This window comes from Manacus candei, unplaced genomic scaffold (assembly GCF_025592945.1).
Source record: "Manacus candei isolate 608988 ecotype Guabito, Panama unplaced genomic scaffold, ASM2559294v1 h1tg000017l, whole genome shotgun sequence".
NCBI lineage: Eukaryota > Metazoa > Chordata > Aves > Passeriformes > Pipridae > Manacus > Manacus candei.
In genome coordinates, this window is record NW_026138065.1 from 18,146,519 (window position 1) to 18,169,414 (window position 22,896).

Here is a 22,896-nt window from a genome sequence, read left to right on the forward strand (position 1 = left end):
ACATTTGTCCACCAAAAATGCATGAAGCAGATGTTTGTTTACATAAGGCTTAGTCAAATAAAGACATGGCAGGGCCTGCGCACTTTACAGTTCTACTTAAACACAAGAAAAGGATTAACAACTTGAGTTTTATTTAACCAAAGTTGAACACATACATAAAAAACCCTTTCCACTAAACATTCAAATCACAGCAGACTTGCGAAATCACTATGTTTCAAATTTTATCTAGACAGCCCTACCTCGGTAGGTTGGCTGGAAGACAGTTTATCTTCATCTGTCTGTGTAGGCATTTTCAGGCCACCATACTTTTTCCAATAAATCCAGCAGGACGCACACAACCTACATTGCATATTAGGAGGGCCCCAAGAATACCATTGGTGAGACTGTGGAGCTAAAGAGGAGAAAAGAGCACAGGTGAACTGGTGCATGCTACATTCACTACAATAAATCCAAATGCTGTAATAGATGGCTAAATATGGCCAAAATATAAGTGCATTGCACAGATAAATGTTTAATACATTTGACGTGGAGAAGAAAAACTTGAATTGTTAGTTGCTTTATTTTTTACAAAAGCACCACAGAAGTCAACTCCAAATGGAAATTCTGGAAAAGCTCAAGTCATGCAAATTGAATACTTATAAATTAAGATCCACATTCAAAAAGGATAAGCACATCCTCTACTGACCTCGAAGATGTGTACGTATTTTTATCTTGTGCATTTGGAGACCCAGAAGGGCACATTAATTTAACCTTTTTTCTTTTTCATAAAAAAACTATTCTTTAAAAAATATGACTTGAAAAACTAATATACAAAACTAACATACAATATATGTTTTTAATTTAATTGTTGTTTAAGAGATGGGCAGCCATAGGAATGATAAGCAAGGAACTCTTATACAGCAGGTCTTTTCAATTCTTTCAATTTCTGGATTTTATTATATCTCACTCTCACAAAACCTCTGTTGAAGGTTGCTATTTAAATAAGTAAAACAACAATTATCAGAAACATACAAAATACTAGGAAAAAACCAACACTCCCTCCCTCTGCCTCCCAACAACAACAGAGGGGGGAAAGACACCTCAAAACCAACCAACCAAAAAAAACCCAGCTCAAAACCCTTTCATCCTAGCATTCTGAAGGTAAAGGAATAACATATCAGTGCCATCATATTACAAAACAATCTTTCTGTATTTTCTGAATTGTTAAAAGAACAAAATAAAGTCTATTCGAATATTGACATTTAATTTATATACTGAAGGTAGCTATAACTTTAAAGTTATTTCTGCCACACAAGTAACTGGAACTTATCCTCTATAACATGCAAACAAGAGTACATGCATTTGTTTTTAGAAAACAGCACATATTAAAGTTAACCTAAACTCTTGAATTATTAAAAAAAATATTTACTTACTATAGCAGCTTTCACAAGCCCGACCTATTACTGGGGCCTGTGCCTGGTAAGAGGCTCCCATTGCTCCATTGACTGCAGCAGGTTTCCCACTGTTGCTGGATATTTGATTGGGATTTGGTTTATTGCTTTAAATAAAAATAAATGGGAAAAAAATGATTTTACTAACTGGTTAGTCAACACGAAAACAAGCAATATAATTCTGTAATTCTGATGTCTATTGACACACGTATAAAATCTGCTCTAAGCAAGACTAATTTTTGTACTCCTCTAGTATTTTCAGAGACCTGATATGTAAGAGCTGCTTTGATACTCCAATTTACAGACCTTTAATGTGGTCCCATGTTCTCAGCTACTCGGCAAGCTAGTAAAAGACCAAGTCTCAGGGTCAAAGTATTGACAAAAGTCTGACCCAGTACAGAATTTAAGAAGGTGGTTCTAGTCAAAAGACAAGGCTTTACAAGTTGAGGCAGACTTTGGACAAAGTATAGCAAGCAAGACCAGTAACACTGCCTATAATATGACAAGGTTGTCCAGCCTAGAAGAGGGTCAAAGAACTTCCTGTCTCAAGCAGAAGTACACACCTTCCCACCAACTGCAGTAAAAGTGAATGTCTTATAATCCTGGCAAAACTTCCCATATAATACCAAGTTATTCTATCCAGGTTCTTTTCTAAACTACTTTCTCTCTGAGATGCTCAATAACTGGTTGGGGATATTATTGTTTGGCTTTTTAAATATTATTATACTTTATTATTCTTGCAATTATTGTAACTACTAATACTTCACAGAAGTTGGACTTCACAGGTCATTTAATTCAGACAATTAATATACTCTGCACTACGTTAAGTACAGTATTTTCAAAGCTTCAACTTCGTGCACGTTAATTACTCTCAATATAATGCAAGGCTGGATACATTGATTCCTAAGATGATTAATTGTTACTTTAGGTAGCATAAAATATATTCAAGATTAGTTAAAATGACTAACTGAAGAAACCTTTCCTGTATCAAGTCTCTATTTCAAATGCCAACAGTCTGTCTCCTGCCTTCACTTTTTTCACTATATCCAGCAAGAGACATTTACAATTCCTACATGCTCTTTATCAAGTACCTTGGGCTCAAGGTACAAGAGAAGGGATCGAGAGACGATTAAGTCTCCCACATTATGATCTGTTGCTAAGTTACCTTTCAGAAAAGACATGAATTTGAAAGGGACTCTCTGGTATTGAGCACAGAACCTTGCATTTACAGGAAACACCTAATGATCAAGTTCAAAAAGGTACTCAGTTCTGAGAATCAATTCTACTCAGATTTCAAATGCAATAAATCAGTCTTGAAACAGAGTTAGTGATCCACCACCTCAGATTGCATAGTTACCAAGACATGAGAAGTCCTATCACCCTCTTACTGTTGACTAGGGATTTTGTCTTGAAATGGAGGCAAAAGACAAGCAGTAAGATAAAAACTCGAAAATCCAACATTTCAAAACACACTTTGTCATCCAATACAGCTAGTCCTTACAGTGAACATACTGGTGAAAATCCCAAATTTTCTACACAGACCATGGAAATTAAATTGAAAAAGATTATGCAAAGACTGAGTGCCATATGGTTTTCCTAAAGCAGCCACTCCTCTGAGAGGTTATGGAACACTCATACTAGAGTTTTCAGCTTTTTTTCAAAGTGCCACTTATTAGAGACATGAGCTTCAAAACTCACAGTTTTGAAAAAAACTCACAGAAATTTTGAAAATTTCATCAGACACGAGATTCAAACAATGAATTTAAGAATCTGCAGTTTGTATTATTACATCTTTTTAGGAGAGAAAAATCTGTATGAAATACGCAAATGAAACTCTATTGTATGCAATTTATACAAGTCATCAAAAAGCCTTGTAAAGTACTTCCTTTGGTATTCCAGTCTTCTGTTATACAAACACTCATAACAGGAACTTCACATATATGTAAACTGAATATATCCACAAAAAGCTTAAAAAAATGTCAACTGTAATCCTTTCTCCTCTTATAATCTTGAGGAAATTATGAATATGAAAGAGGGATTATATCTTGTTTCTGTAATCTATATGTTAACAAAAGCAGATATAGCATCGACTTTAAATCTAAAAAAACCAGATTAAATACCCCTCAGAAAAAAACAAGATTGCATTAATAGGATTTGTGCAAAGGTGAAAGATTTGGGGCTGTGTGCTACCTTTAATTTACAGCCAGAACATCTCTTGTCTCCAATTGAAGAACAGACTTTATCCACAAGATAAAACTGTAAAAGTATCTGATTTTATTTTGTTTTATGTAACTACTTTAACAACTGTTTCTATTTTGAAATATTGCATTTACAGAAATCTGAAGTATTTACACATATATGAAGCTACAGAGATTTGGAAGAGATTATTCTGGAAAAAAATGCTTTTTAAATGATAGGGTTCTTCTTGCTTGTGAGCAGCCCACAGATAGCACTTGATCACCTTTGTAAAAATTTTCAGCATTCCAGACAGGCAGTTTGCAGGTCATGGACAAATGGCTCAGTCAGATATAAGGTGTCACTTAAGACAAGAATTTCTACCATTATATCTCTGTATATAACAAATACTATGAAAGAAACCATTATAAAGATGACTATGAAACTACCATGCATATAACTCCATGTTACAGTTTTGATTTTACCTGTATATTATTCAAAAAAACTGACTTTGTTGTTATACTCACTAGGTGGGGATGTATACTTGTTTCAGTTTACTTTCTGCTTCAGCTGCTTTCAGACGTTTCTAGTTGAAAAATTAACACATTAAAATATTTTCTTATATTAAAGCATTAGATTTCATAATACTGCACACAATCCATCTTAAAATGATTTCTATTTTTCGATTTCACAAGAGCCTCCAAAAGAAGCATAAAAATCTACAAGATGAAAACCATGAAAAACAAAGTTCTCCATTTTTATTATTAGTTGGAAATTATACTGTACTGTCCTTCCCAGTAAAACTCACAGGCCCCACGTATGAGAACAAAACTGTAAAAACAAGAATTACAATTTACATAAATTACATCTACATAAACAGGTACGACAATGTGGCTAACTCTCATTGCAGAATTAAGTAGAAAATAAATGAATGAAATTGCACACGGTATGTTCCCCATCAGTTATGTACCTCAATACATCCTGTGCACTCTGTCCAGCTTGAGGCTGGTATTTTATAAGGAACAGTAAAGTCCACTGACTGCTAGAAATAACTAAATACCTACTTTTGTTAAATGCCATTAAAATTGTGGCTCAGGCACATCAGGACAGCTACGCTACTGCCAAGATAGTCTGTGAATTTACTAAATAATTACTTTCTTCATACTTGCAACAAACTCAAACCATCTTGTAGGTAGTCCTACTAACTTCAAAAATGTTGAGAAGCTTTAGTTATTACCATATATTATACAGGTAACTAAGATGGCATTTGTTTTCAGTAATGGCACAAGCAAAACAGAGTTCAGATGTTTACAGGTTTGTCTGTATATAAAAGATGAAGAAAAAAACATTATTTCCCTGCACTCTGACATTACTCCTGCTCCCTTGAAAAAAAAGTAGAGAGAAAAGGAGTTAAAACGTGGTCAATTATATTACAGAGGATAAAAAAGGGGGAGACACACTGATAGCCAGCACAATTAAATCAATACGACCTGCCTTTCTTTATTAGGTAATTAAAATTCAGTCCTTCATTTCTCCTACAACAGCCAATTCTCCTCTCTGCTAATACACGTATTTTCTGATATCCAGTCTTTGCAAGATTTATAATCCAGGACTATATTTCTCACCTTGAGAACAGTATCATCAGACAACTCTGCTCTGAGAGTCTCTTGCCTGAGTCAGTAACAGGGTTAATCAGCTTTACTGGACCAGTAGTCTGAGACAGCCTCCCCATGTAACCTGCTGTTCTTTTCCATTTCAGAAAGTTGCCTCTGTGCCATCCACTGACAAAACTCTCATTTATAAAAACTGCACCTTTCAGGAGTCATGTATGATAAATAGACTTCTAAGCAGTCCATGCCATCATTAATTAATTCCTATGCAATGTGAGAGCCCTTTTCTGTTTATCTCCAAAATAGGCTTCCCCCACATCTTTTTTTTTTTTTTTTTTTAAAGGTAGTTTTTTGCCCCACACAGGTGACTGGTTGTGTTTGGAGCTACAGAAGTGAATTCCATTAATACTGCTGTGCAGTTGCAGCTTTCCCCAGTGCCAGGCTTGGCAACACTTCTCTACCTTCGACAGGCCCACAGCAAAAATGCAAACACAGTCTGCTCTGCCTGCAGAGGATGTCTCAACGGTGAACTCTCTCTCTGCTTTACAGCAAGCCACAGAGTTCCCATACCTGTCTCTCTTTCATGTTATACCCAACAACACAGAATTTGTTTTCAGCCAGAAAAAGTATGTAAAACTGCCAGTCAGCAGGTAACGTGTTCCACAGAGGTTTCTAACAAACTGATTCCTCCATTCTGCAGAGAGAACAGGTAAATCTCACTGCACACCAAGCAGGAGCAAAAGAGAAAAACACAATAAAGGGAAAGAAATGAGGAAAGTAGCTCTGAAGCACTGTCAAAATGTAAAGGCTGTATTAAGGAAGCTGTATGTAGGAAGCTGTATTAAGCCCTGATGGTAGTGTCACTGATAAGTGATTATATACACATTAATTAAATTTTAGCATACTTTTAATACCGGTATGGAGGTTGTAAGGAATGCAATTTAACAACTGCTTTCCTTCTTTATTTACTAAAGCAAATGAACCTTCTAAAAAAAAAAGTCATACACTGTCATTTCAGTATAAGCTGTATTTTTTATGTTAAAATTCACACTGACCTATCAACTTTCAAGTACCAAGTGAGAAGAAAGGATGCAGAAAGAAAACTATCAATAGTTGCAGTTTCTGAGATGAAACCCCTGCCTGTTGAAATTTCGAGGATGAAAACTGGTAAAGGTTGGAAGTTGAAACTGAAAACATTTAGACAAGAAACAAAGCACCAATTTGTAACAAAGCACTGGAGCAATGTAACAAATAGAGCTGATGCTTTACATGAAAAAAAAAATTACATCTTCAACAGTATTTCAAACAGGTCTTACAGACCGCATTTTAGGTGAGGTCAAACTACACCAACTCAGCTTTTCACCTGAGCTCTACTACTTTTAATCAACTGGCATTGAAACTGAGTATTTGTATTTTTTAAGGACTTTTGTTATGAATATCAACTTACAAATATCCCAAGAATTGATCATTTCCCTAAATTAGTACTGTTTTCACCAGTGGAAATAAATGAATGAGAGGCAAATGTTATATATTGTTGCAGAACAGTAATTTAGTTACCATTAAATATGTTCACCCTTTTTCCTCTTCTGAAATCTCAGTAAAAGTCTTTTTGTATTGAATCAGATTTTTAAGGAGAACACCAAAACTAATGAGAAGACTTTTCATTCAGTGGAATCAATCACCTCACCTTCCTCAAACACTATATATATATATATATATATATATATATATATATATATATATATATATATATAGTAATGGTCATGAGAAGTGCTGTATGACCAAGAATGTTTACTCAAGACCTGAATTAGTTTTGCTAGACAAGTTCAGAGAACTTTAACATATCTTCCCTTCACCTTGACTTGAAGAGAAGATGATCTGAAAGCAAGGTGGTAGCAGTACCTCCATTGCTATCACCAGCTTTAGCTACCTAGCAAGAATAACAATTAGTAGAAGTTATGATAAGGAAATCTTTCTTATGCCTGACATCATGTATCCAATTCACACAAAGAAATAGAGATAATTAAAAGCAAATTTTCATATTAAATCACATCAATCTAGGATTCAGAGACTGTATTTTAAGTAGGTACATCGACCTTTTATGTCTTCCCATTTTCACAAGTCACCCTACCCCTCAAGCATGATATTTAGGGAAAAATGACACTGAAATCCTCACTTTCTTACTGAACATATTTTCTCTCTGAAACACATTCAATTATCACAACTTGTTCTTTTTGGGAAAAAAAACCCCAAACCCTAAGCACTGTATTAATATTGACCTGTGTTAATTTTTACCATTCCCCAACAAACTAAACAAAGGCACAATGAAGTTCTGATCTCTTGTTAGGAAAGATTACAGAAACATTAACCAGGATAAAAATTAGGCATTTGGCCTACACTGGTTTTCTTACTGAGGATCATATATGTGACCCTGAAAGAACATATCTAAAGCATTCAATCCCCTGGTGTATTGATGTGTTCTACAGTAGAATGTTGTACATTTACTTAGTTACAAGTAAAACACAGGCATTTACAAGAGCCTTCAAGTTGTAGATAACCATAAAGCCCATGTGTTTTTCTTGTATAGAGCCTAATCTTTTGAAAGGACATGCAATCTCAACACATCCCACACCTTGATCATTGTAGCAACAGATCATAACAGAGCCTTAGAGAACTAAAAAAGGGAATCTTAAGTCTTTTGCCAAGCCCTCCAGAGCAAGTATTCCAGGAAAAAATTACAGGAAACAAGATCAGTCTCTGAGCAACCTAGGTCTGTTGTCTTTTTATCTGATTCTTAAAGATAATCTCTTGCCCAATCTTTAAGATCTGACAAGCACAGCAAATCTCCGCTGGTAGCACCTTTCTAGGATAAAAATTAACAGTGCAAAAAAAGTGTTGAAAGTGAAATGAATGGTGACAAACACAGAAAAACATGCTTTTATAGAGAACATATTATTTGCTATTTGTATTATTCATAGAACTAAAAGGTCCTCATGATAGTTCAAGACTCTCCTATGTGGTAAAAGACTTTTACCCTACTTTCCATACACTAACAAGTTGATATAGAAACACTTTTCAAATAAACCAGAACAACCTGAAGCAATCTTCCTTCTGACACACTTAATCAACAACTCCAAAGATCCATCCAACAGTACAGCTGTAGTTATTACAGCAAAAAAAGTTATTTTCAACACTCTGTACATAACATTGCTTCTAATTATGCAGCAAATGAATGAGCTACAAAATTAAACATTAAATCAGAAATTAAAATGGAGTACTTTAAAGTATTTTATATATCTAAACCAAGGAGTAAATATAGAGAGTACAACATATAAAAAGCACCAACATTGAAATTTTGCCTAAACCTGCTAAAAGTATCCCAGTATTGGTACTCAACATAATCTTATGTTTCTTCTCCAGAGCAACCCAAACAGCTGAACGCTCAAATCAGAAGGATGAACACCTCCACTGTGTGCAGAATGGTCTCAATTTTGGTTTTAAATGCTGGTAATGGCAAAGTAATGTTTTGTCAGGGAGTACCAATAAGTGTTTCATAACAGTAGCAGCCACTTTAACACAATGTATTTTCCCTTTTCCTTCAGTCCCATAGCACAGCTTCAAAGACTAAAGCATTTGCTCTGGAGCCCTTCTTATCCCATACTGCAATAGGAACCAGAAATCCTATTACTTCAAACCAGCATACAGTACAAATGGCTTAAAAAGCTCTTCACAGGTATGTGATGAACAACACAGAACCACTGGTCTATGTCCCAAAATATTATCATAGGCTCCCCCATATTTCTTTTTAAGAACACAAACAGATTTTTATGCCTTAACATCATTACATTTTTTTAAGAATGTCTCAGACTGGTTCATGCTGAAATAGTCATAAAATTACCTGCTGCACATATCTGTCAGTGGTTTTCCACATGTAGTAATACTCGATGATGCTAGTCAGTGACTTCCAAGGGAGCTGAAAAACATTTGCTAAAAATTAAAGTGGTTCCAAAAATTGCAATGTCCACATCTTATTAAACACATGTTAAAATCAAATATAGTTGAGATAAATACTAAACTCTGAATGTATTAAACAACTACATTAAAATCCATATGCAAACAAACACATATTGCTATTAATAATATACAACCTTTCCTTATAGTTAAGAACTATGCAGAATTACACTATCACACATCCAAATCTAAATGTAATTTATTCTGTTTAAGCCGTATGGTAAACAAAATGATCAAAACAGAATGCAGATTTCCTTTAGGAAACACAGAAGGTAATGTCTCTATTATAAAGTGTATCAGATGGAGAATAACATTAGGACTAAAAGAAATCATCTTGATGAGACTGTGTGCAAGTATCATGTATTTTTCTCTTTAAAAATACAAAGGATACCAGACTTAGATCACAGGTTTTGCAAGGCCCCTAACAACTCAGTCACTCATACAACACCACTAGTTTTGCATAAATCCCCACATACTCTTGACCATTATCAAGAAATAAAGGGATGTGAGGGACAAATGCTACCCTGAGCAACAAGAGTGGTACTGACAATGAATATTTCACAAAAATTTTTGTGCCTGTGATAATGACAATTATTTTGGGTGCACATATTCATTGGTGAAATAAAAATGTATTAACCTATGTTTTGGGGTGAAAATTAAGCAACCATTTTTAACTGCCACCAAATAGTCTATTCAACTCCATAGGACTTTCTGTAATTTAAATTAGTATTTCTCTTACAAAATTCATGCATTTTTTCTTCATAACTTGGAAACATGTTACTAATTTGTGTGTGATATTTTCTAGAGGCATGTGTTAATGCTAATATGCTGTGCTTTCTATAAGTGAGGAGGATGTTTAGGAAGTCCCAGAAAGTACAGGTGTGGAAACTTATCTTTCCAACCTTACTCACTCCACTTTGGGGCTTTCTGCATGTCTTAAGTCAAAAGAATAGTTTCCTGCACCTTTAGTTGAATTCCTAAAACAACAGAGGAACACCTTATCAAGCTGCCTCTCCCTGCATGCAGGAGCTCATAGCTGCTTTTTCATGCTGCTTGCTTGCAGACACTTGGAGGAACTGAGCCTGGCTCCCACCTCTGCCTTTCAGGAAATGGGATTTACACTCAGACTCAGCTGTGATTTTTTTCTCAGGCAGTGTACCACAGTGTGTAAATCCCTGAATATGTGCATGTAATTCAAAAGTAACAGTGTAAGAAATGCACATGCTGATGTTCTAAAAAATAGCAACACAATTCAGTTTCCTAAAGTCCTTCTACTTTCTCAGGTAAATTATGCCTTCAGAGAAATCTACTCAAAAAAAGGCCAGTGACAAGAACAAGTTAGGTGTGAAGTAACAGATAAACTGATTCTCAGTTTACAGGTCCATATTCTTCCTGGCATCTAGATGGAACGCTGCCACCCCAACTACCTGCCATTGTCAATTAGTACATTTTAGCATATCCATATTTATTTTCCATCCTGAACACTTATTAATGACTTCATGTTACAGATTATCTTTGCCATTTCTCTAGAAAATACTTTAATCTGTTTTAACTATGATTGTGACACCAATATGTTCATTCACTCAGTAGGCATCTATGAATAAAGAAAGATAATTATGGTGTTTGGACTGAATAACTGTAATTCTTTTACACTTTGATTCACAACTTTTTACACTTTGATTCACAACTTGAAAAACCTGTTTGACAGACTGAGCATGGATAACCTTTATTCCATTTACCTACGCACTTAATACTCTAAACTGCCAATGAAGCTGTGAACAGCCACAGGATAATGTATTCTCATTATCAAATTCTATTTTTTAAAAAGTAAATATGGTCATCTGTGTGACATTTTTGCAGGAAGAAATTAGCAAAAAGTATCAACTCTACAAAAGCAGAGAGAGGAGAGTTTTAAGTTTCTTTAGTTTCTCCAGGGTAAGAATGGACCACTAAAATCAGATGAGCAAGAAAAACTTAGCATCCTAAAATGAACATGGTAATTTTAAGGTATGTTTCCACAGTTTTCTGAAGCTGTAAAACAGTTGTTCCTGCTTTCTATGAACAGTTCCAAGTCTTGGTTACCAAGGCCTTTCCTGCCATATCCGAGATGTAATAGTTCTAAATTTGTGAAAACCGTTGATAATGAAAAACCAAGAATTAACAAGCATAACAGTTGTGTCTTATTGTTAGAAAAATAGTTATATTTGGAGAACATAAAATATTCACTCTTCTTCCATTCTCCTACCCTGGGATGTGAAATAATTGAAGTACATCAAGTAAATTGAATTAGCTTATAAAGTGTAGGTTGATTAGGATTCAGATAGTCTTAAAGTTAGCAGAACCTCTCCTAAGAGAGTTGATGAGTCAATATCTGATAAAAATGATTATTCAAAGGCTAGACTGGTAATTTGATTACAAATGAGCTCCTCCTGTCTATTAAAAAAAGGTAAAGTCCCTTACGCCATTTAATTTATAATTATCTTGCTTACTAAATATTTAGTGTTTATAGTTTAATACCTGAGCTGCACATTGAACATCAAATAGTGCCAGTTCTTACTAATTGCTAGAAAAGGAAATGAACCTGGCCTTTACAGAACTATCATGTGCGGGCTGCAATTGCAGCTGCCATGCCTTGCAAATCTGGGCCGACTTAGAAAAGGCAACTCCTCTGGGATATAATGACTCAGGCAGGTAGTACATAACCCTTCTGCTCCAGGAGACTGCTACCAACCACTTTCTGCCATGCAACGTGACAGTCTTGCCTGTACTGCGGCATCACTGCGTGACTGCCTAGGTTTGAGTTTAATCTCAGGCAGTGCACACTTTAATTTTATCATTAGATTCTATGTGGAGACTCAAACAAGTTCACACGTAACTACCAGTCCATTATCTTCTCTGTCCTTGCTCTTACAACACATGTAAGAGTACTTAAACTTATCAATGACTTGTCACTGAAGAGAGGGATGATAATAGATAAATGTACTATTGTGGAAAATCACTGCTTAAGTGCTACATATTTATACCTACATAACCTTGCAGACACTTTTCATATATCCTTGATCTAAATCTCGAAGGACTATTTTCGATGATTACTTAAAAACCAAATGTGTGTTTTCAAATCCCTATACTTTTAGAATGCTACATGGGAAGTGAGAACAGATAAATTTTACTCTAGAGAAACTAAGATATCCCAAGACTACATAATGATTAACATATTTGAAAGAATTCAAATTAGATAGAATAGAATTAAATCAAGACTGCAGTGTTACCAGTGTCATATAAATTGAGATATAAAATAGATGTTATAAATTATGTTTTTAAAATGACGCTTTTCAAAAGATTAAAAAAGTGACTGAGAATAGACAACATCGCTGTACTAACTAAAAGAGGCTATAATAAATTAGTGCTCCACATCCATTCGTGCTGCACTCTGACTCATCATGAACATAACCTCAGTAGGCTACGCAACACTATTACTAGACCTGAGTGTGTGTGTGTGTCTCTTTCTTTGGGAGGAGAGGATGGCAAAATACCTGTGTTTTGGGAAGGAAGATTCAGTGAAAGACAGAGGGTGTCAGGAATCTACTCAAAATTTGAACATTGCAACATTTGAACATTTTAAAATTTGAACATTGTAAACAGCTTCTACTAGAATCATCCAAATATCTACCATTTGAATATTACAAATGCAGAAGCAATTCTGGAGACACATTACTCCATTGTATCATTTTAACGTATGCATATCAATAGAATTGGATACATAACATAGAAATTATACGGAAAATAAAAATACTATATAAATACCAGAGACAAGCCACAGGTATACTTGGTCACGAATTGTGTTAGGACTCAACTTGTAAACAGCCACGTGTTATATGATTAAGGTATTTTGAAAAGACAAATATTATATATTACCAACCATTTAACTAGAAGGCATAGTTCCTGAACTATTGTACAATTACAGCTGAGAACCATTTATCTGTATGAGAAATAATAAGGAACTGTAGTTTACATTAAAATTTCAATTCTAAAACTCTATAAAATATTATTTTTAAATAATACTTTATTGAACTTAACAGAGCTATTTCATCCATGATGCAACTTTCAACCAAATGTCATGAGTACAGTGAACATTTTCTCCCTTGGGAATCTCAAAATTAAGCACACAGATATAATACACCTATTAAAATGTCAGTTCTTCAGAAAAACAATAGCCTTCCCTTCCCACCTTCATTCAATTATCTGTTTCATTTCAGGACTGTGAAAGTGAAGGAAAGACAGCTTAGCTCACACTGCTAAGCCTCCTCCCACTGTCCCACACCCTATCTTGGAAGGACTTCTACTTTTACAGTACCATTTTCCCCTAATAAAGATTTTTAATAAAATTTTGCAAAGAAAAACAAAAATGAGCTCTGAGTCAAGCAGAATGAGATTAATGTGAAAATGTTTCAATCAACTCCAGTCTTAAATAATGGATTTACTTTGATTCAATTCCTAACCTTTTCATGAAGCCCAGCTTGAACTTGGTGAAACAGAGGTAATCTTTTTCCTTGAAAGAAAAAGACCCTCCATGAAATGAGAAAAAAAAATTGCAGCAAACTACTAGCAATTCCAGTGATCAGTTCTGGAATCCATTTCATTTCATTACTCCACATTAGAATTACCTAATTAAAGCTTTACTGCCCTATAGTGTGATACTTCACTACCAAAACCAGTGTAGTTAGAACATATTGGAAAACATTTCCTTTACTTTACAAAACTGCCCAAACACCTACTATATCAAAAAAACTCCCTGTAGTTCACTTTAAAAGCTATCTGAATATAAATTTCTCTCTGCTAACCATAGAGGGAAAACCCCGCTTTTCAAAAACACCCAAGGGAGTCAGCCATGTAGCTGTTAATGAATTTCACTGGAAATTATGGAAGCGTTCTGCAAAGTTCCTGGAACTTTTTCAGATGCTTGTAAAATCCTTGTAAAAATCCTGAATGAAAGACCTCACCATGAGACATCCTACCTGGTACTAAACCATTAAACAGATTATCTATTGTCACCTATAGAAGGGAGATAAATCAGACTGCTCAAACTACCAAGGTATTACTCTGCTCTCCCTTGCTGGCAAGACCCTGGCAAGAATACTTTTGAACAGACTAATACCTGCTGTAGCAGAAGGAATTCTACCTGAAAGCCAATGTGGTTTCAGAGCCAACAGGAGTACCACAGACAAATACCACAGGTATTTGTTCTCAGACAACTGCAGGAGGAGTGTAGGGAACAGAACAAAGGTTTCTATGTAACCTTTGTTGATCTCACAAAGGCTTTTGATACCATGAGCAGAAAAGGTCTGTGGTAGATTTTGGAACGTTTAGGTTGTCCTGCCAAGTTCTTTAAAATGATCATCTTACTTCATGAGGATCAGCATGGCCAAGTCAGATATGGCGATGCACTTTCTGAGCCCTTTCAAATCAGTCCAGCAGTTTAATTACCTAGCTAGCATCATCCCCTTAGACAGTAAGATTGATGGAGAGATAGACAACAGGTTAGCAAAGGCATATAAAGCTTTTGGAAGACTCCGTAAAAAAGTTTGGCGAAATAAACACCTGAAGAAAAGTACAAAGATCAGCATTTACAGAGCCATTGTGCTCTCTACTCTTTTATATGGTTCCAAATCATGGGTCATTTACCGCCATCACCTGTGACTCTTAGAACGCTTCCATCAACGCTATCTCCGTACAATCCTAAACATCCACTGGTCAGATTATGTGACCAACACATCTGTTCTAGAACAGGCAGTAGTTATGAGTATTGAGGCCATGTTGCTGAGAACACAGCTGCGATGGGCAGGACATGTCTCCAGGATGAAGGACCACCGCCTCCCTAAGATCGTGTTTTATGGTGAACTTGCCACTGGCTGCCGCAAGAGAGGAGCCCCAAAGAGGAGATACAAGGACTCCCTGAAATAACATCTCAGCCTTGGTCACATTGATCTTCATCGCTGGTCTACTCTGGCCTCCAATCGGGCAGTCTGGAGACACACAATCCATAACGCTGTTGCTTCCTTTGAGAACACATGAGGATCACCATCGAAGACAAAAGACAATGCAGAAGTAATCGTGCCTTGCCGATACCATCCAAGGAGTCTTTCTGCTGTGCCTTTTGCAACCAGACTTGACTATCTTGCATTGGCCTCTTCAGCCACCAGCGCGCTTGAAGCAAATGTGGGTAGAGCCCTTCCCAAGTCTTCGTTCACAAAGCCTACCCATGATGATATTGTCACCATTCTTCCAAAGAATGTCATCAGACAAGAAAGCATATTGATTTTCAGCCAGATAAAATGTATACGTATTTTAGTTACATATATAAGCCACACAGATTTCTCCAAAAGCTAAATATTCCAAACCTATAGAAAGCAGTTATGATCAACCATGTGAAAACACAGCTACAGGAATGTGTACAACTTGCATACTTACAAAGTCTTGTCGAATGTCATTGAAGTCCTTGCCATACTTTTCCAACGCCTCTTCAAACAAACTAGCTTCTGATGCTGACCACTCTTCCATTTCATCTCTACACAAGACAGGCCCTCCAAGTGGCACTAGAACACTGATGGCACTGCTCAAATCATAGTTGTGTTTATGCAGTGTATCCATTGCATGAAACTGGCAAGGACAAGAAGAGAATTAAGATGTGTTTAAATAGACAGTAGTCCATTTCAGTTAATGCAAATTCAATATATTATTCTCTATAAGCCAAGCGAGTAGCCTCAAATAATGCTAAATTTCAAATCTATCTTGATATCATAGTTTACTGCTGTGGAATATAAGGAAAATAAATTGTTTATTACTTCATTTGGGAAAGGAAATGCCTTGAAAAAATGTTTACCAAAAATGACATTAGTTTATTAGTTCCCGCAAATTACTAGCAAACATTTCTGAAGAATCTTTAGTTGGTAGAAATTGGTTCTAAGTAACCCAATAAAGACAGTGGCATATATTGACTGAGGGGCCATCTTCAATTAACAGAAGCTCTAAATAGTAACTAAACAGCTGCTCAGACATCTATGTGCTCAATATTCTCATTGCTGGTGAAGGAAGACATTTATTGTTTTCATTATGATCATACTTAAAAAGAAGCAAGATATTTGTCTCTTGCTAAACACTGCTGTCAGAGACAGGTAAATAAGGTTTCTTTGGTTGATTCTCTTTGTGTTATAAAAGAGAAGAATGGAAAACAAACATGTTAAAATGTTCTTCACACTACAAGCAACACTGAACACTCACATTGCTAACCAACGATGAGGAATATGAAAAGTAAACAAATCCAACCATTGGGAAAATGAGCAACATACAAGAAGTCTTTCTGACTCAGCATCCCAAAAGACCCCATCATCACAAGCACAAATTGTTTTGCTGAAGGAGGTATTAGAGTTATAAGACATGATACTGTGTAACATCAGTCTCCTTCGTATTTGTCCCACTACAGTGTTGAGCTGTGAGCACAGCATGCACACTCTCACATGGCCCTAAACTCATGAGAAAACCTTTCAAGGAAGGAACAGTCCTATATTATGTGCCAGTATAGCAATTCCAGAGCAATTCCAGTTGAGCTTCTGCATCCAAATGTACTGCAAATAATGGATTCTCCTCATCGTTTTCCATCTGCTATGAGTGACTGTTGTCTTTCTCCAGAGTTCACTATAAGTCTTTGAGTGCTATCAAACACAAGATTCTGGAACTGTTTTGTCTGCAAGAAGCAATGTCACTATTATTCAAAATGAAAAGGAAAAAAACTTCATATTTTTTATTATGAAGAGACATCCAAAACCAGATTTAAGTCCTTGCAGTAAAGTAGCACGGGCTCTTCTGAACATCTACTAAAAGGAGCATCCACCTGCTTTGTCTTAAGAGGCTCTTGCTTATATGTATATGCAATGTGCAGTGTTTAAGAATCTGAAACAGAAAGCCTTCTCATTCTTTTTCTCTTGTTAGAGAACAGTTTTCATTATAAAATAAAACTCTGCCTCTGAGAAGCCCAGAAATGCAAGATTCACTTGTTTGTCTCACAAGTCTTTATCACTGTAAGAGAAACATATTTATTATCATCTAAGAAGGTAAATACACATTGTTTCTCATCTTCAGTAGGGTTTTCTAAAAGCACTGGTAATTTCCTGCCTTGCCTCATTACACCTCTCACTTGCTGTTCTGCTGCAAGACCTCCCTGAATTTATTCATGTTTATAACCCATGCTTTTTCTCTCTCTTTTTTTTTTAGTATCAGTCTGTTTATAGTTATCTCTGACCAAAACAACTAATTAGGAATATTGGAAAGTGACAGGTGTGGTGTACAGAAATCCCATTAACAGCACTTCAGGTGTAAGGGTTATCTGCCTTGCAATAAGAATATAGAAGTATAATTTTCTTAGTGTTATGCTCCTATATCCCTTCCAAAGCATAAACGACATATGCCACAGGTCCTGCAAATGTCTCTACTAACTTTAACTGCTGCTGAAAATACGTTCCCAATTAGCATGGGAATGTCTGAAAAAGTAACTATTATAATGACAAATATGTCTTTTCTTAACTTAGAAGGAAGTGTGTTGCCAAAAAGCAAAAGAGAAGGGTTTTAAAAAGCTGAGGGGGTAGGAAAATGAGAAGAGACAGACACAATAATTAAGCCTGGGGTGGCTCCTCTGGTGCCTCATTATAAGATATGCCTTTCATTAAGTGTAATGGAACTTAATGGATCATTTGCAAGAGAGAAACATTTACATGGCACTCAAAGACTGAAAGTGTCCCTTTATCAGCAGCACTGCACATGTACTTTCAAAGAAGAAATTGCTATAAGGATGAATCTATTTTATTAATCACTGAATACAGTAAGAAGTATATGCAATATGTGAAATCTATTAGAAATTCTTATTCTAACTAAATCTTAATAAAATGAAAAATGTTAAAGAACTATCCAGATGAAAGAAATAAAGTATTTAATGTTAATAGAATTGTGTTTGTAAAGTCATATCAGCAAGTGTGAAACTGAAAACTCATTTTGATTATTACTGAAAACATTACTTTTTGCCACTGCCTTTATTACACTACCATAGTCCAGACTAAATCTGATTCCTGTTCAATAGCCTTTGAGTACCCTGCAAAAGGTAATAAATTAAATATTTCTCTCATCATACCAATGAATATATTTTATCTGGAATATAAGTACTGCCCTACTGAATCTGATCAGTCATCCATCTAGCCAAGCATTGTCTCTTATAGTAGCACCAAGGAATGTTGCATTGAGAAAATGTGCAGGTAAGTCTAATTACAATCTGAGGTCAATTCCCATTTCATTGACCAGCATCTACAAGCCTTGGGAATTAAGAAGTTCAGATGGAACACCTTTCCCTACACTCCTCAGTACCCATTTATGGCCAATGGTCCATAATTTTCCTAACCCTTTTTTTTAACCTGCTGGTACTGCCCATTCCCACAAAATTTTGATTTCAGAGGCTCTCTATCTAATTTTTAAGGCAGTGTCTTAACTGTTTCAAACTGATCTTTTAGTTTTATCGAGTGTCCTCTAGTTCTAGTACTCCAGTATCTGGAGAGCAGCAGGTCTACTTTAGCCTAAACTATCATCTTCATGATTCTGCACATAAATACTTAAAATAATAAACAACTGCTGATGTCTTTGGAAATGTAAGTCAAACCTGATTCTATGAAACAGTAATATTTTTGTTCTCACATAGTTTTCCTGGTACACCTGTATTACTGTAGCACATCTTGTCATCTCAGCTAGTATGAATATAGAGACAAACCTTTGGTCTGTAATTGATATATTTTTAACTTTCTCTAAAAGGTGCAGGTGCTTACATTACAACAAATATTTTAACAAACTAAGGAAACACAGTAAGAATATACTAATTAAAATGTTCTTCAAAAATACGCTTACAAAATCAAATTGCTTATTCTTTAGAAAATTTGATGACATATATAGTAAGTAAAAAGTATTATCTATACAATTTTCAATCAGCTTTACTACCACATACTTTAATCACACTGTTGCTCAATTACACCAAATGAATCTCTATAGAATGTGCATTATCCACTCTGGTATGGAAATTACCACAGCTAAAGTCAAGTGATTTACACTGTGATTACAAAGGCAGTACCACCAAGCTTACAGAAAACACAAAGGACTTTCTACCACACACACAACCCTTGCATGCATAAATAAATGTATATATATAAATATATATAAATGCATACATATATACCTTGCAGGTCCTCTAAAGGACATGAGAAGGAAAATAGGGACTGTGGAGTATCAGACAGTGTTGAATTCACAGATATAGAAGTTGTAGCTTTTTAAGAAGCCACCTACCAGTGTGATGTCTCGGGAAGCAGCAGCTGCACTCATATGTAAACTAGGTTGCCTGACGGAGCTACTGCAGTCCAGTGCTCGAGCAAACGTGCCAACCGCACTACAACAGACAAACAGTAGAGCCAGTAAATACACAGAAAGATGTAATCTCTTTTTATTATCAGACTATGTCATCTCTATAAAAGTGTCCTTTTAAAAACAGAAGTCACATACTGTAACTGTTAAGATTTCAGATCTTTGCTAACTTGATACTCAAGAAAAACCACTCAACACTGCAGCAAAAACTCTGACTTTCTCCCCCCAAAAGTAACAACATACATGTTAGAAAAACAGCATAGAAACAAAAGATATTCAGAGAATTGTAACGTACCAACCTTTTAATATACCAATTTTTTTATTAATTACAAAGTCAGAGATTCTACACAGTTTGGGTTTTACAACCATGACTTATTTCCAAAGTTAAAAAGCCATAATGCTTAACAAATTACAATACAAATTAAAAAGCAGTTCACCATGTCCCCATGAGGAAATTTTATTCACTTCAGTAGTGCATGTCTACTACTACCATCAGCGATCCAAAGAAAGCATATCAGCTTAGTCTAAGGTACCACCAAAATCCTATTTTTCTCACAGGTTTAAAGTAACAATAAAATAAATGGATCTATCAGCATGCTTAGTAAAAGCATTCCAGCATTATTGAAATGGATAAGTTTTTCTCCAAACCTTTACCTTTTTTTTCCACTTTTGTTGATTAATTGTACATGGCATTTATCACACTTATCAGAGCAACAAAAAGAAATAGAGGTGGAGAATTAGTGTGAATGTGACTGTTCTAAATTGTTCACATTTCTTGGAAGTACATCTATATGTCATGCCCAGTGAAGGGAAAGATGCATAAGAGAATTTGACTGGGCTGAGCCCATACAGGAAATGAGCAAAGATGCAGCGACACAAAAGGTTATTAATTAACAGAAGAGAAGTTGCTCTAGTACCTGGAGTTGTGTAATGACTCTTGAGGTGCATTGTGTCACTGTGATTTCAGAAAAAACTATTTGTTGCAGTTATTAAGTAAAGCCCTTCTAAATTCAAGACCTAGTTACATAACATTTCTAATGCAGCATAAGCCTCTGGACTAAGGACTGAAGCCTTGCCCAGCAATTACACTCTGCACAACTTATAAGTGCAAAATTATACCAATGGAGAATGCCACTGACAGATCAACACACATTACTGTATTCTATAAATCCAATATTCATCAATAAAAGAATGTGCATCAAGACTTAAACTCACTGAGGTGTATAATGGATCATGGAGAAACTGCTAATAATGTCTGTTATTTCAATTTCATCTTGAATCTAAAAAGATTTAATACTGAATGTTTCAATACATGCTGCCAAAATCTTATAAGACACAGTTAAGATTCAACAGTAATGATTCACAGACTCTTGATATTAACTGCTTAGATTTCTAAAGGCTGTGGAATAAATAAGTGATATTCAAATACTGTTCCATGAGCTTTGCTCCCTCTTTGCAGGGATCGCAAATATGTGACAAGAACACACACATACACTTATTTTGTCTTTTTGTTTTGAAGCTTGGCAGTATATAGAATAGTATTTGTCCACAAATCAGTCCCAAGAATAAGGCTCTATTGTGAACACATTTCTTGATAGTCTGTCAACCCCTTTCAACATGTTGGCATTGATAACAGTTGTAGCTGAACAGTCTTTCCTGTGATCCTTCTGTCATTACTGTTCAAACTGGTGAATGTAGCATGACTGTATTTCCCTTTTGCTGCTACCTACTAGCTTCTTAGCTTCCTTTTGCATAATCAACACTACTTTCTTTTTATCACATTTCTAAAGTAAAATCAGAGTCTGCTATAAACATTACAAGGAACATGTTCTCACAAGTCACTCTCTGGCAGATCAAACTTAAAGCTGATTTCAGAGACCAAGTGCATGTGAATTATGTTGCCCAGTATGTAAAGTCAAAAATTAAGTCACGATATAAGGTTTATTTTAAATAAGTGATAAACAGGTAAGAATTGATGCACCAGTTGACACTTCTTCCAGTGCTGTACTGAGTAGGTGAGGATCACAACCAAGAAGCATGAGTTACACAAGGGTAAAAATAAATAAAACACACAAAGACAAAATATTAAAAACAGTATAATAAAAAATAATAAAACCAACATTATAATAACAATAATGCCATTTAGGGGGGGCAACAGGGACAGGAAAGGGGATGGAGATGGTACAGGACACAAACCAGGGGGTATGTGCATGTCTGTGGCTTTCTTGAAATCAAAGTAACTTCCAGTTCACCTTTCCTTGGAAATTCTTGAAAAACAGTGAATTTTTCAGACAATCCAAAGAAGTGTAGAAATTCTAAAGCATTTGCCTATTAAATAGCAACTAGGCTCAAAACTTAATAGTGATATACGGTGCTCTGTATAATCTAGCTATGCAATTCAGACCCTAATTCAATATGGATTTTTAGAAATCATTGAAATACACTAATTTTTATGTTTTTCAATTAAAAATGCAGATATGAGTAACATATTGATGCAAAGGTCAAAACATTTCCTTTGTCACTTTTTTCTAATAATAATACCAAAGAATTGTTTAAAAAATGTTAAAAGGAAAAAATAAGTAACTAGTCAATGCCATTTCCAGAAGACACACTACTGTCTTCACCTACCTGCTACCAAAATAAAATTCAGTATTAAGTCAACACAGGTTGAACAGTCACACCATAAGTACTCATTTTTTTCTTTTTAAAAACTCTTCAATATTGATATCCCATTAAGTTGGTAAAATCCAAAGAATAACTATAAATATTTAATTGAAGCTATATTTAATTCAATAATAAACTCAACCCAAAAAACTGTGCTCAGCAAGCTACTTACAAATTACTCAACAAGTAATTAAAACACAAACTCAGCAAAACTCAACAAGATCTGTGTCCAAAAGAAAACCAGGGTGAGCTTTCTAGGGTTGTTGTACCTGTGTGCTTTACATTTAGCGAAAACTTCAGATTAGGTTTTGAACACAGAAAATACATTTCTCCAAATTTGTTACAGTTCAACTGTAAGACATTAAAGGAAGTAATCGTTCAAATTTTTGCATAAGATTAGTATCAGTAGTAGCCGATGAAATTATGAAGCACCAGACACAACGGACTGTCTTAACAACTTCCAAAGATTCAGTTGCTCATCAATAACTAGTTCTGAAAAGGGTTGTTATTTACCAAAGAAAATCTGGAACCACTGTGATTATACATCAGAATAAAAATAG

The 22,896-nt window shown here is 35.3% G+C and overlaps 1 protein-coding gene across 5 annotated transcripts in view; it reads right to left on the reverse strand.

The window, feature by feature from the left end:
* Positions 1–22,896, reverse strand: part of MTA3 (metastasis associated 1 family member 3) — a 132,818-nt gene that overhangs the window by 51,631 nt on the left and 58,291 nt on the right. For all 5 annotated transcript variants that reach the window (XM_051783138.1, XM_051783140.1, XM_051783137.1 and 2 more), the window contains exons 8-13: positions 19,598–19,697; positions 15,695–15,883; positions 9,114–9,188; positions 4,133–4,191; positions 1,413–1,537; positions 240–391 (exon numbers count right to left, since the gene is read on the reverse strand). In XM_051783138.1, the coding sequence (XP_051639098.1) occupies positions 240–391; positions 1,413–1,537; positions 4,133–4,191; positions 9,114–9,188; positions 15,695–15,883; positions 19,598–19,697 (700 nt within the window). The remainder of the gene's footprint in view (positions 1–239; positions 392–1,412; positions 1,538–4,132; positions 4,192–9,113; positions 9,189–15,694; positions 15,884–19,597; positions 19,698–22,896) is intronic.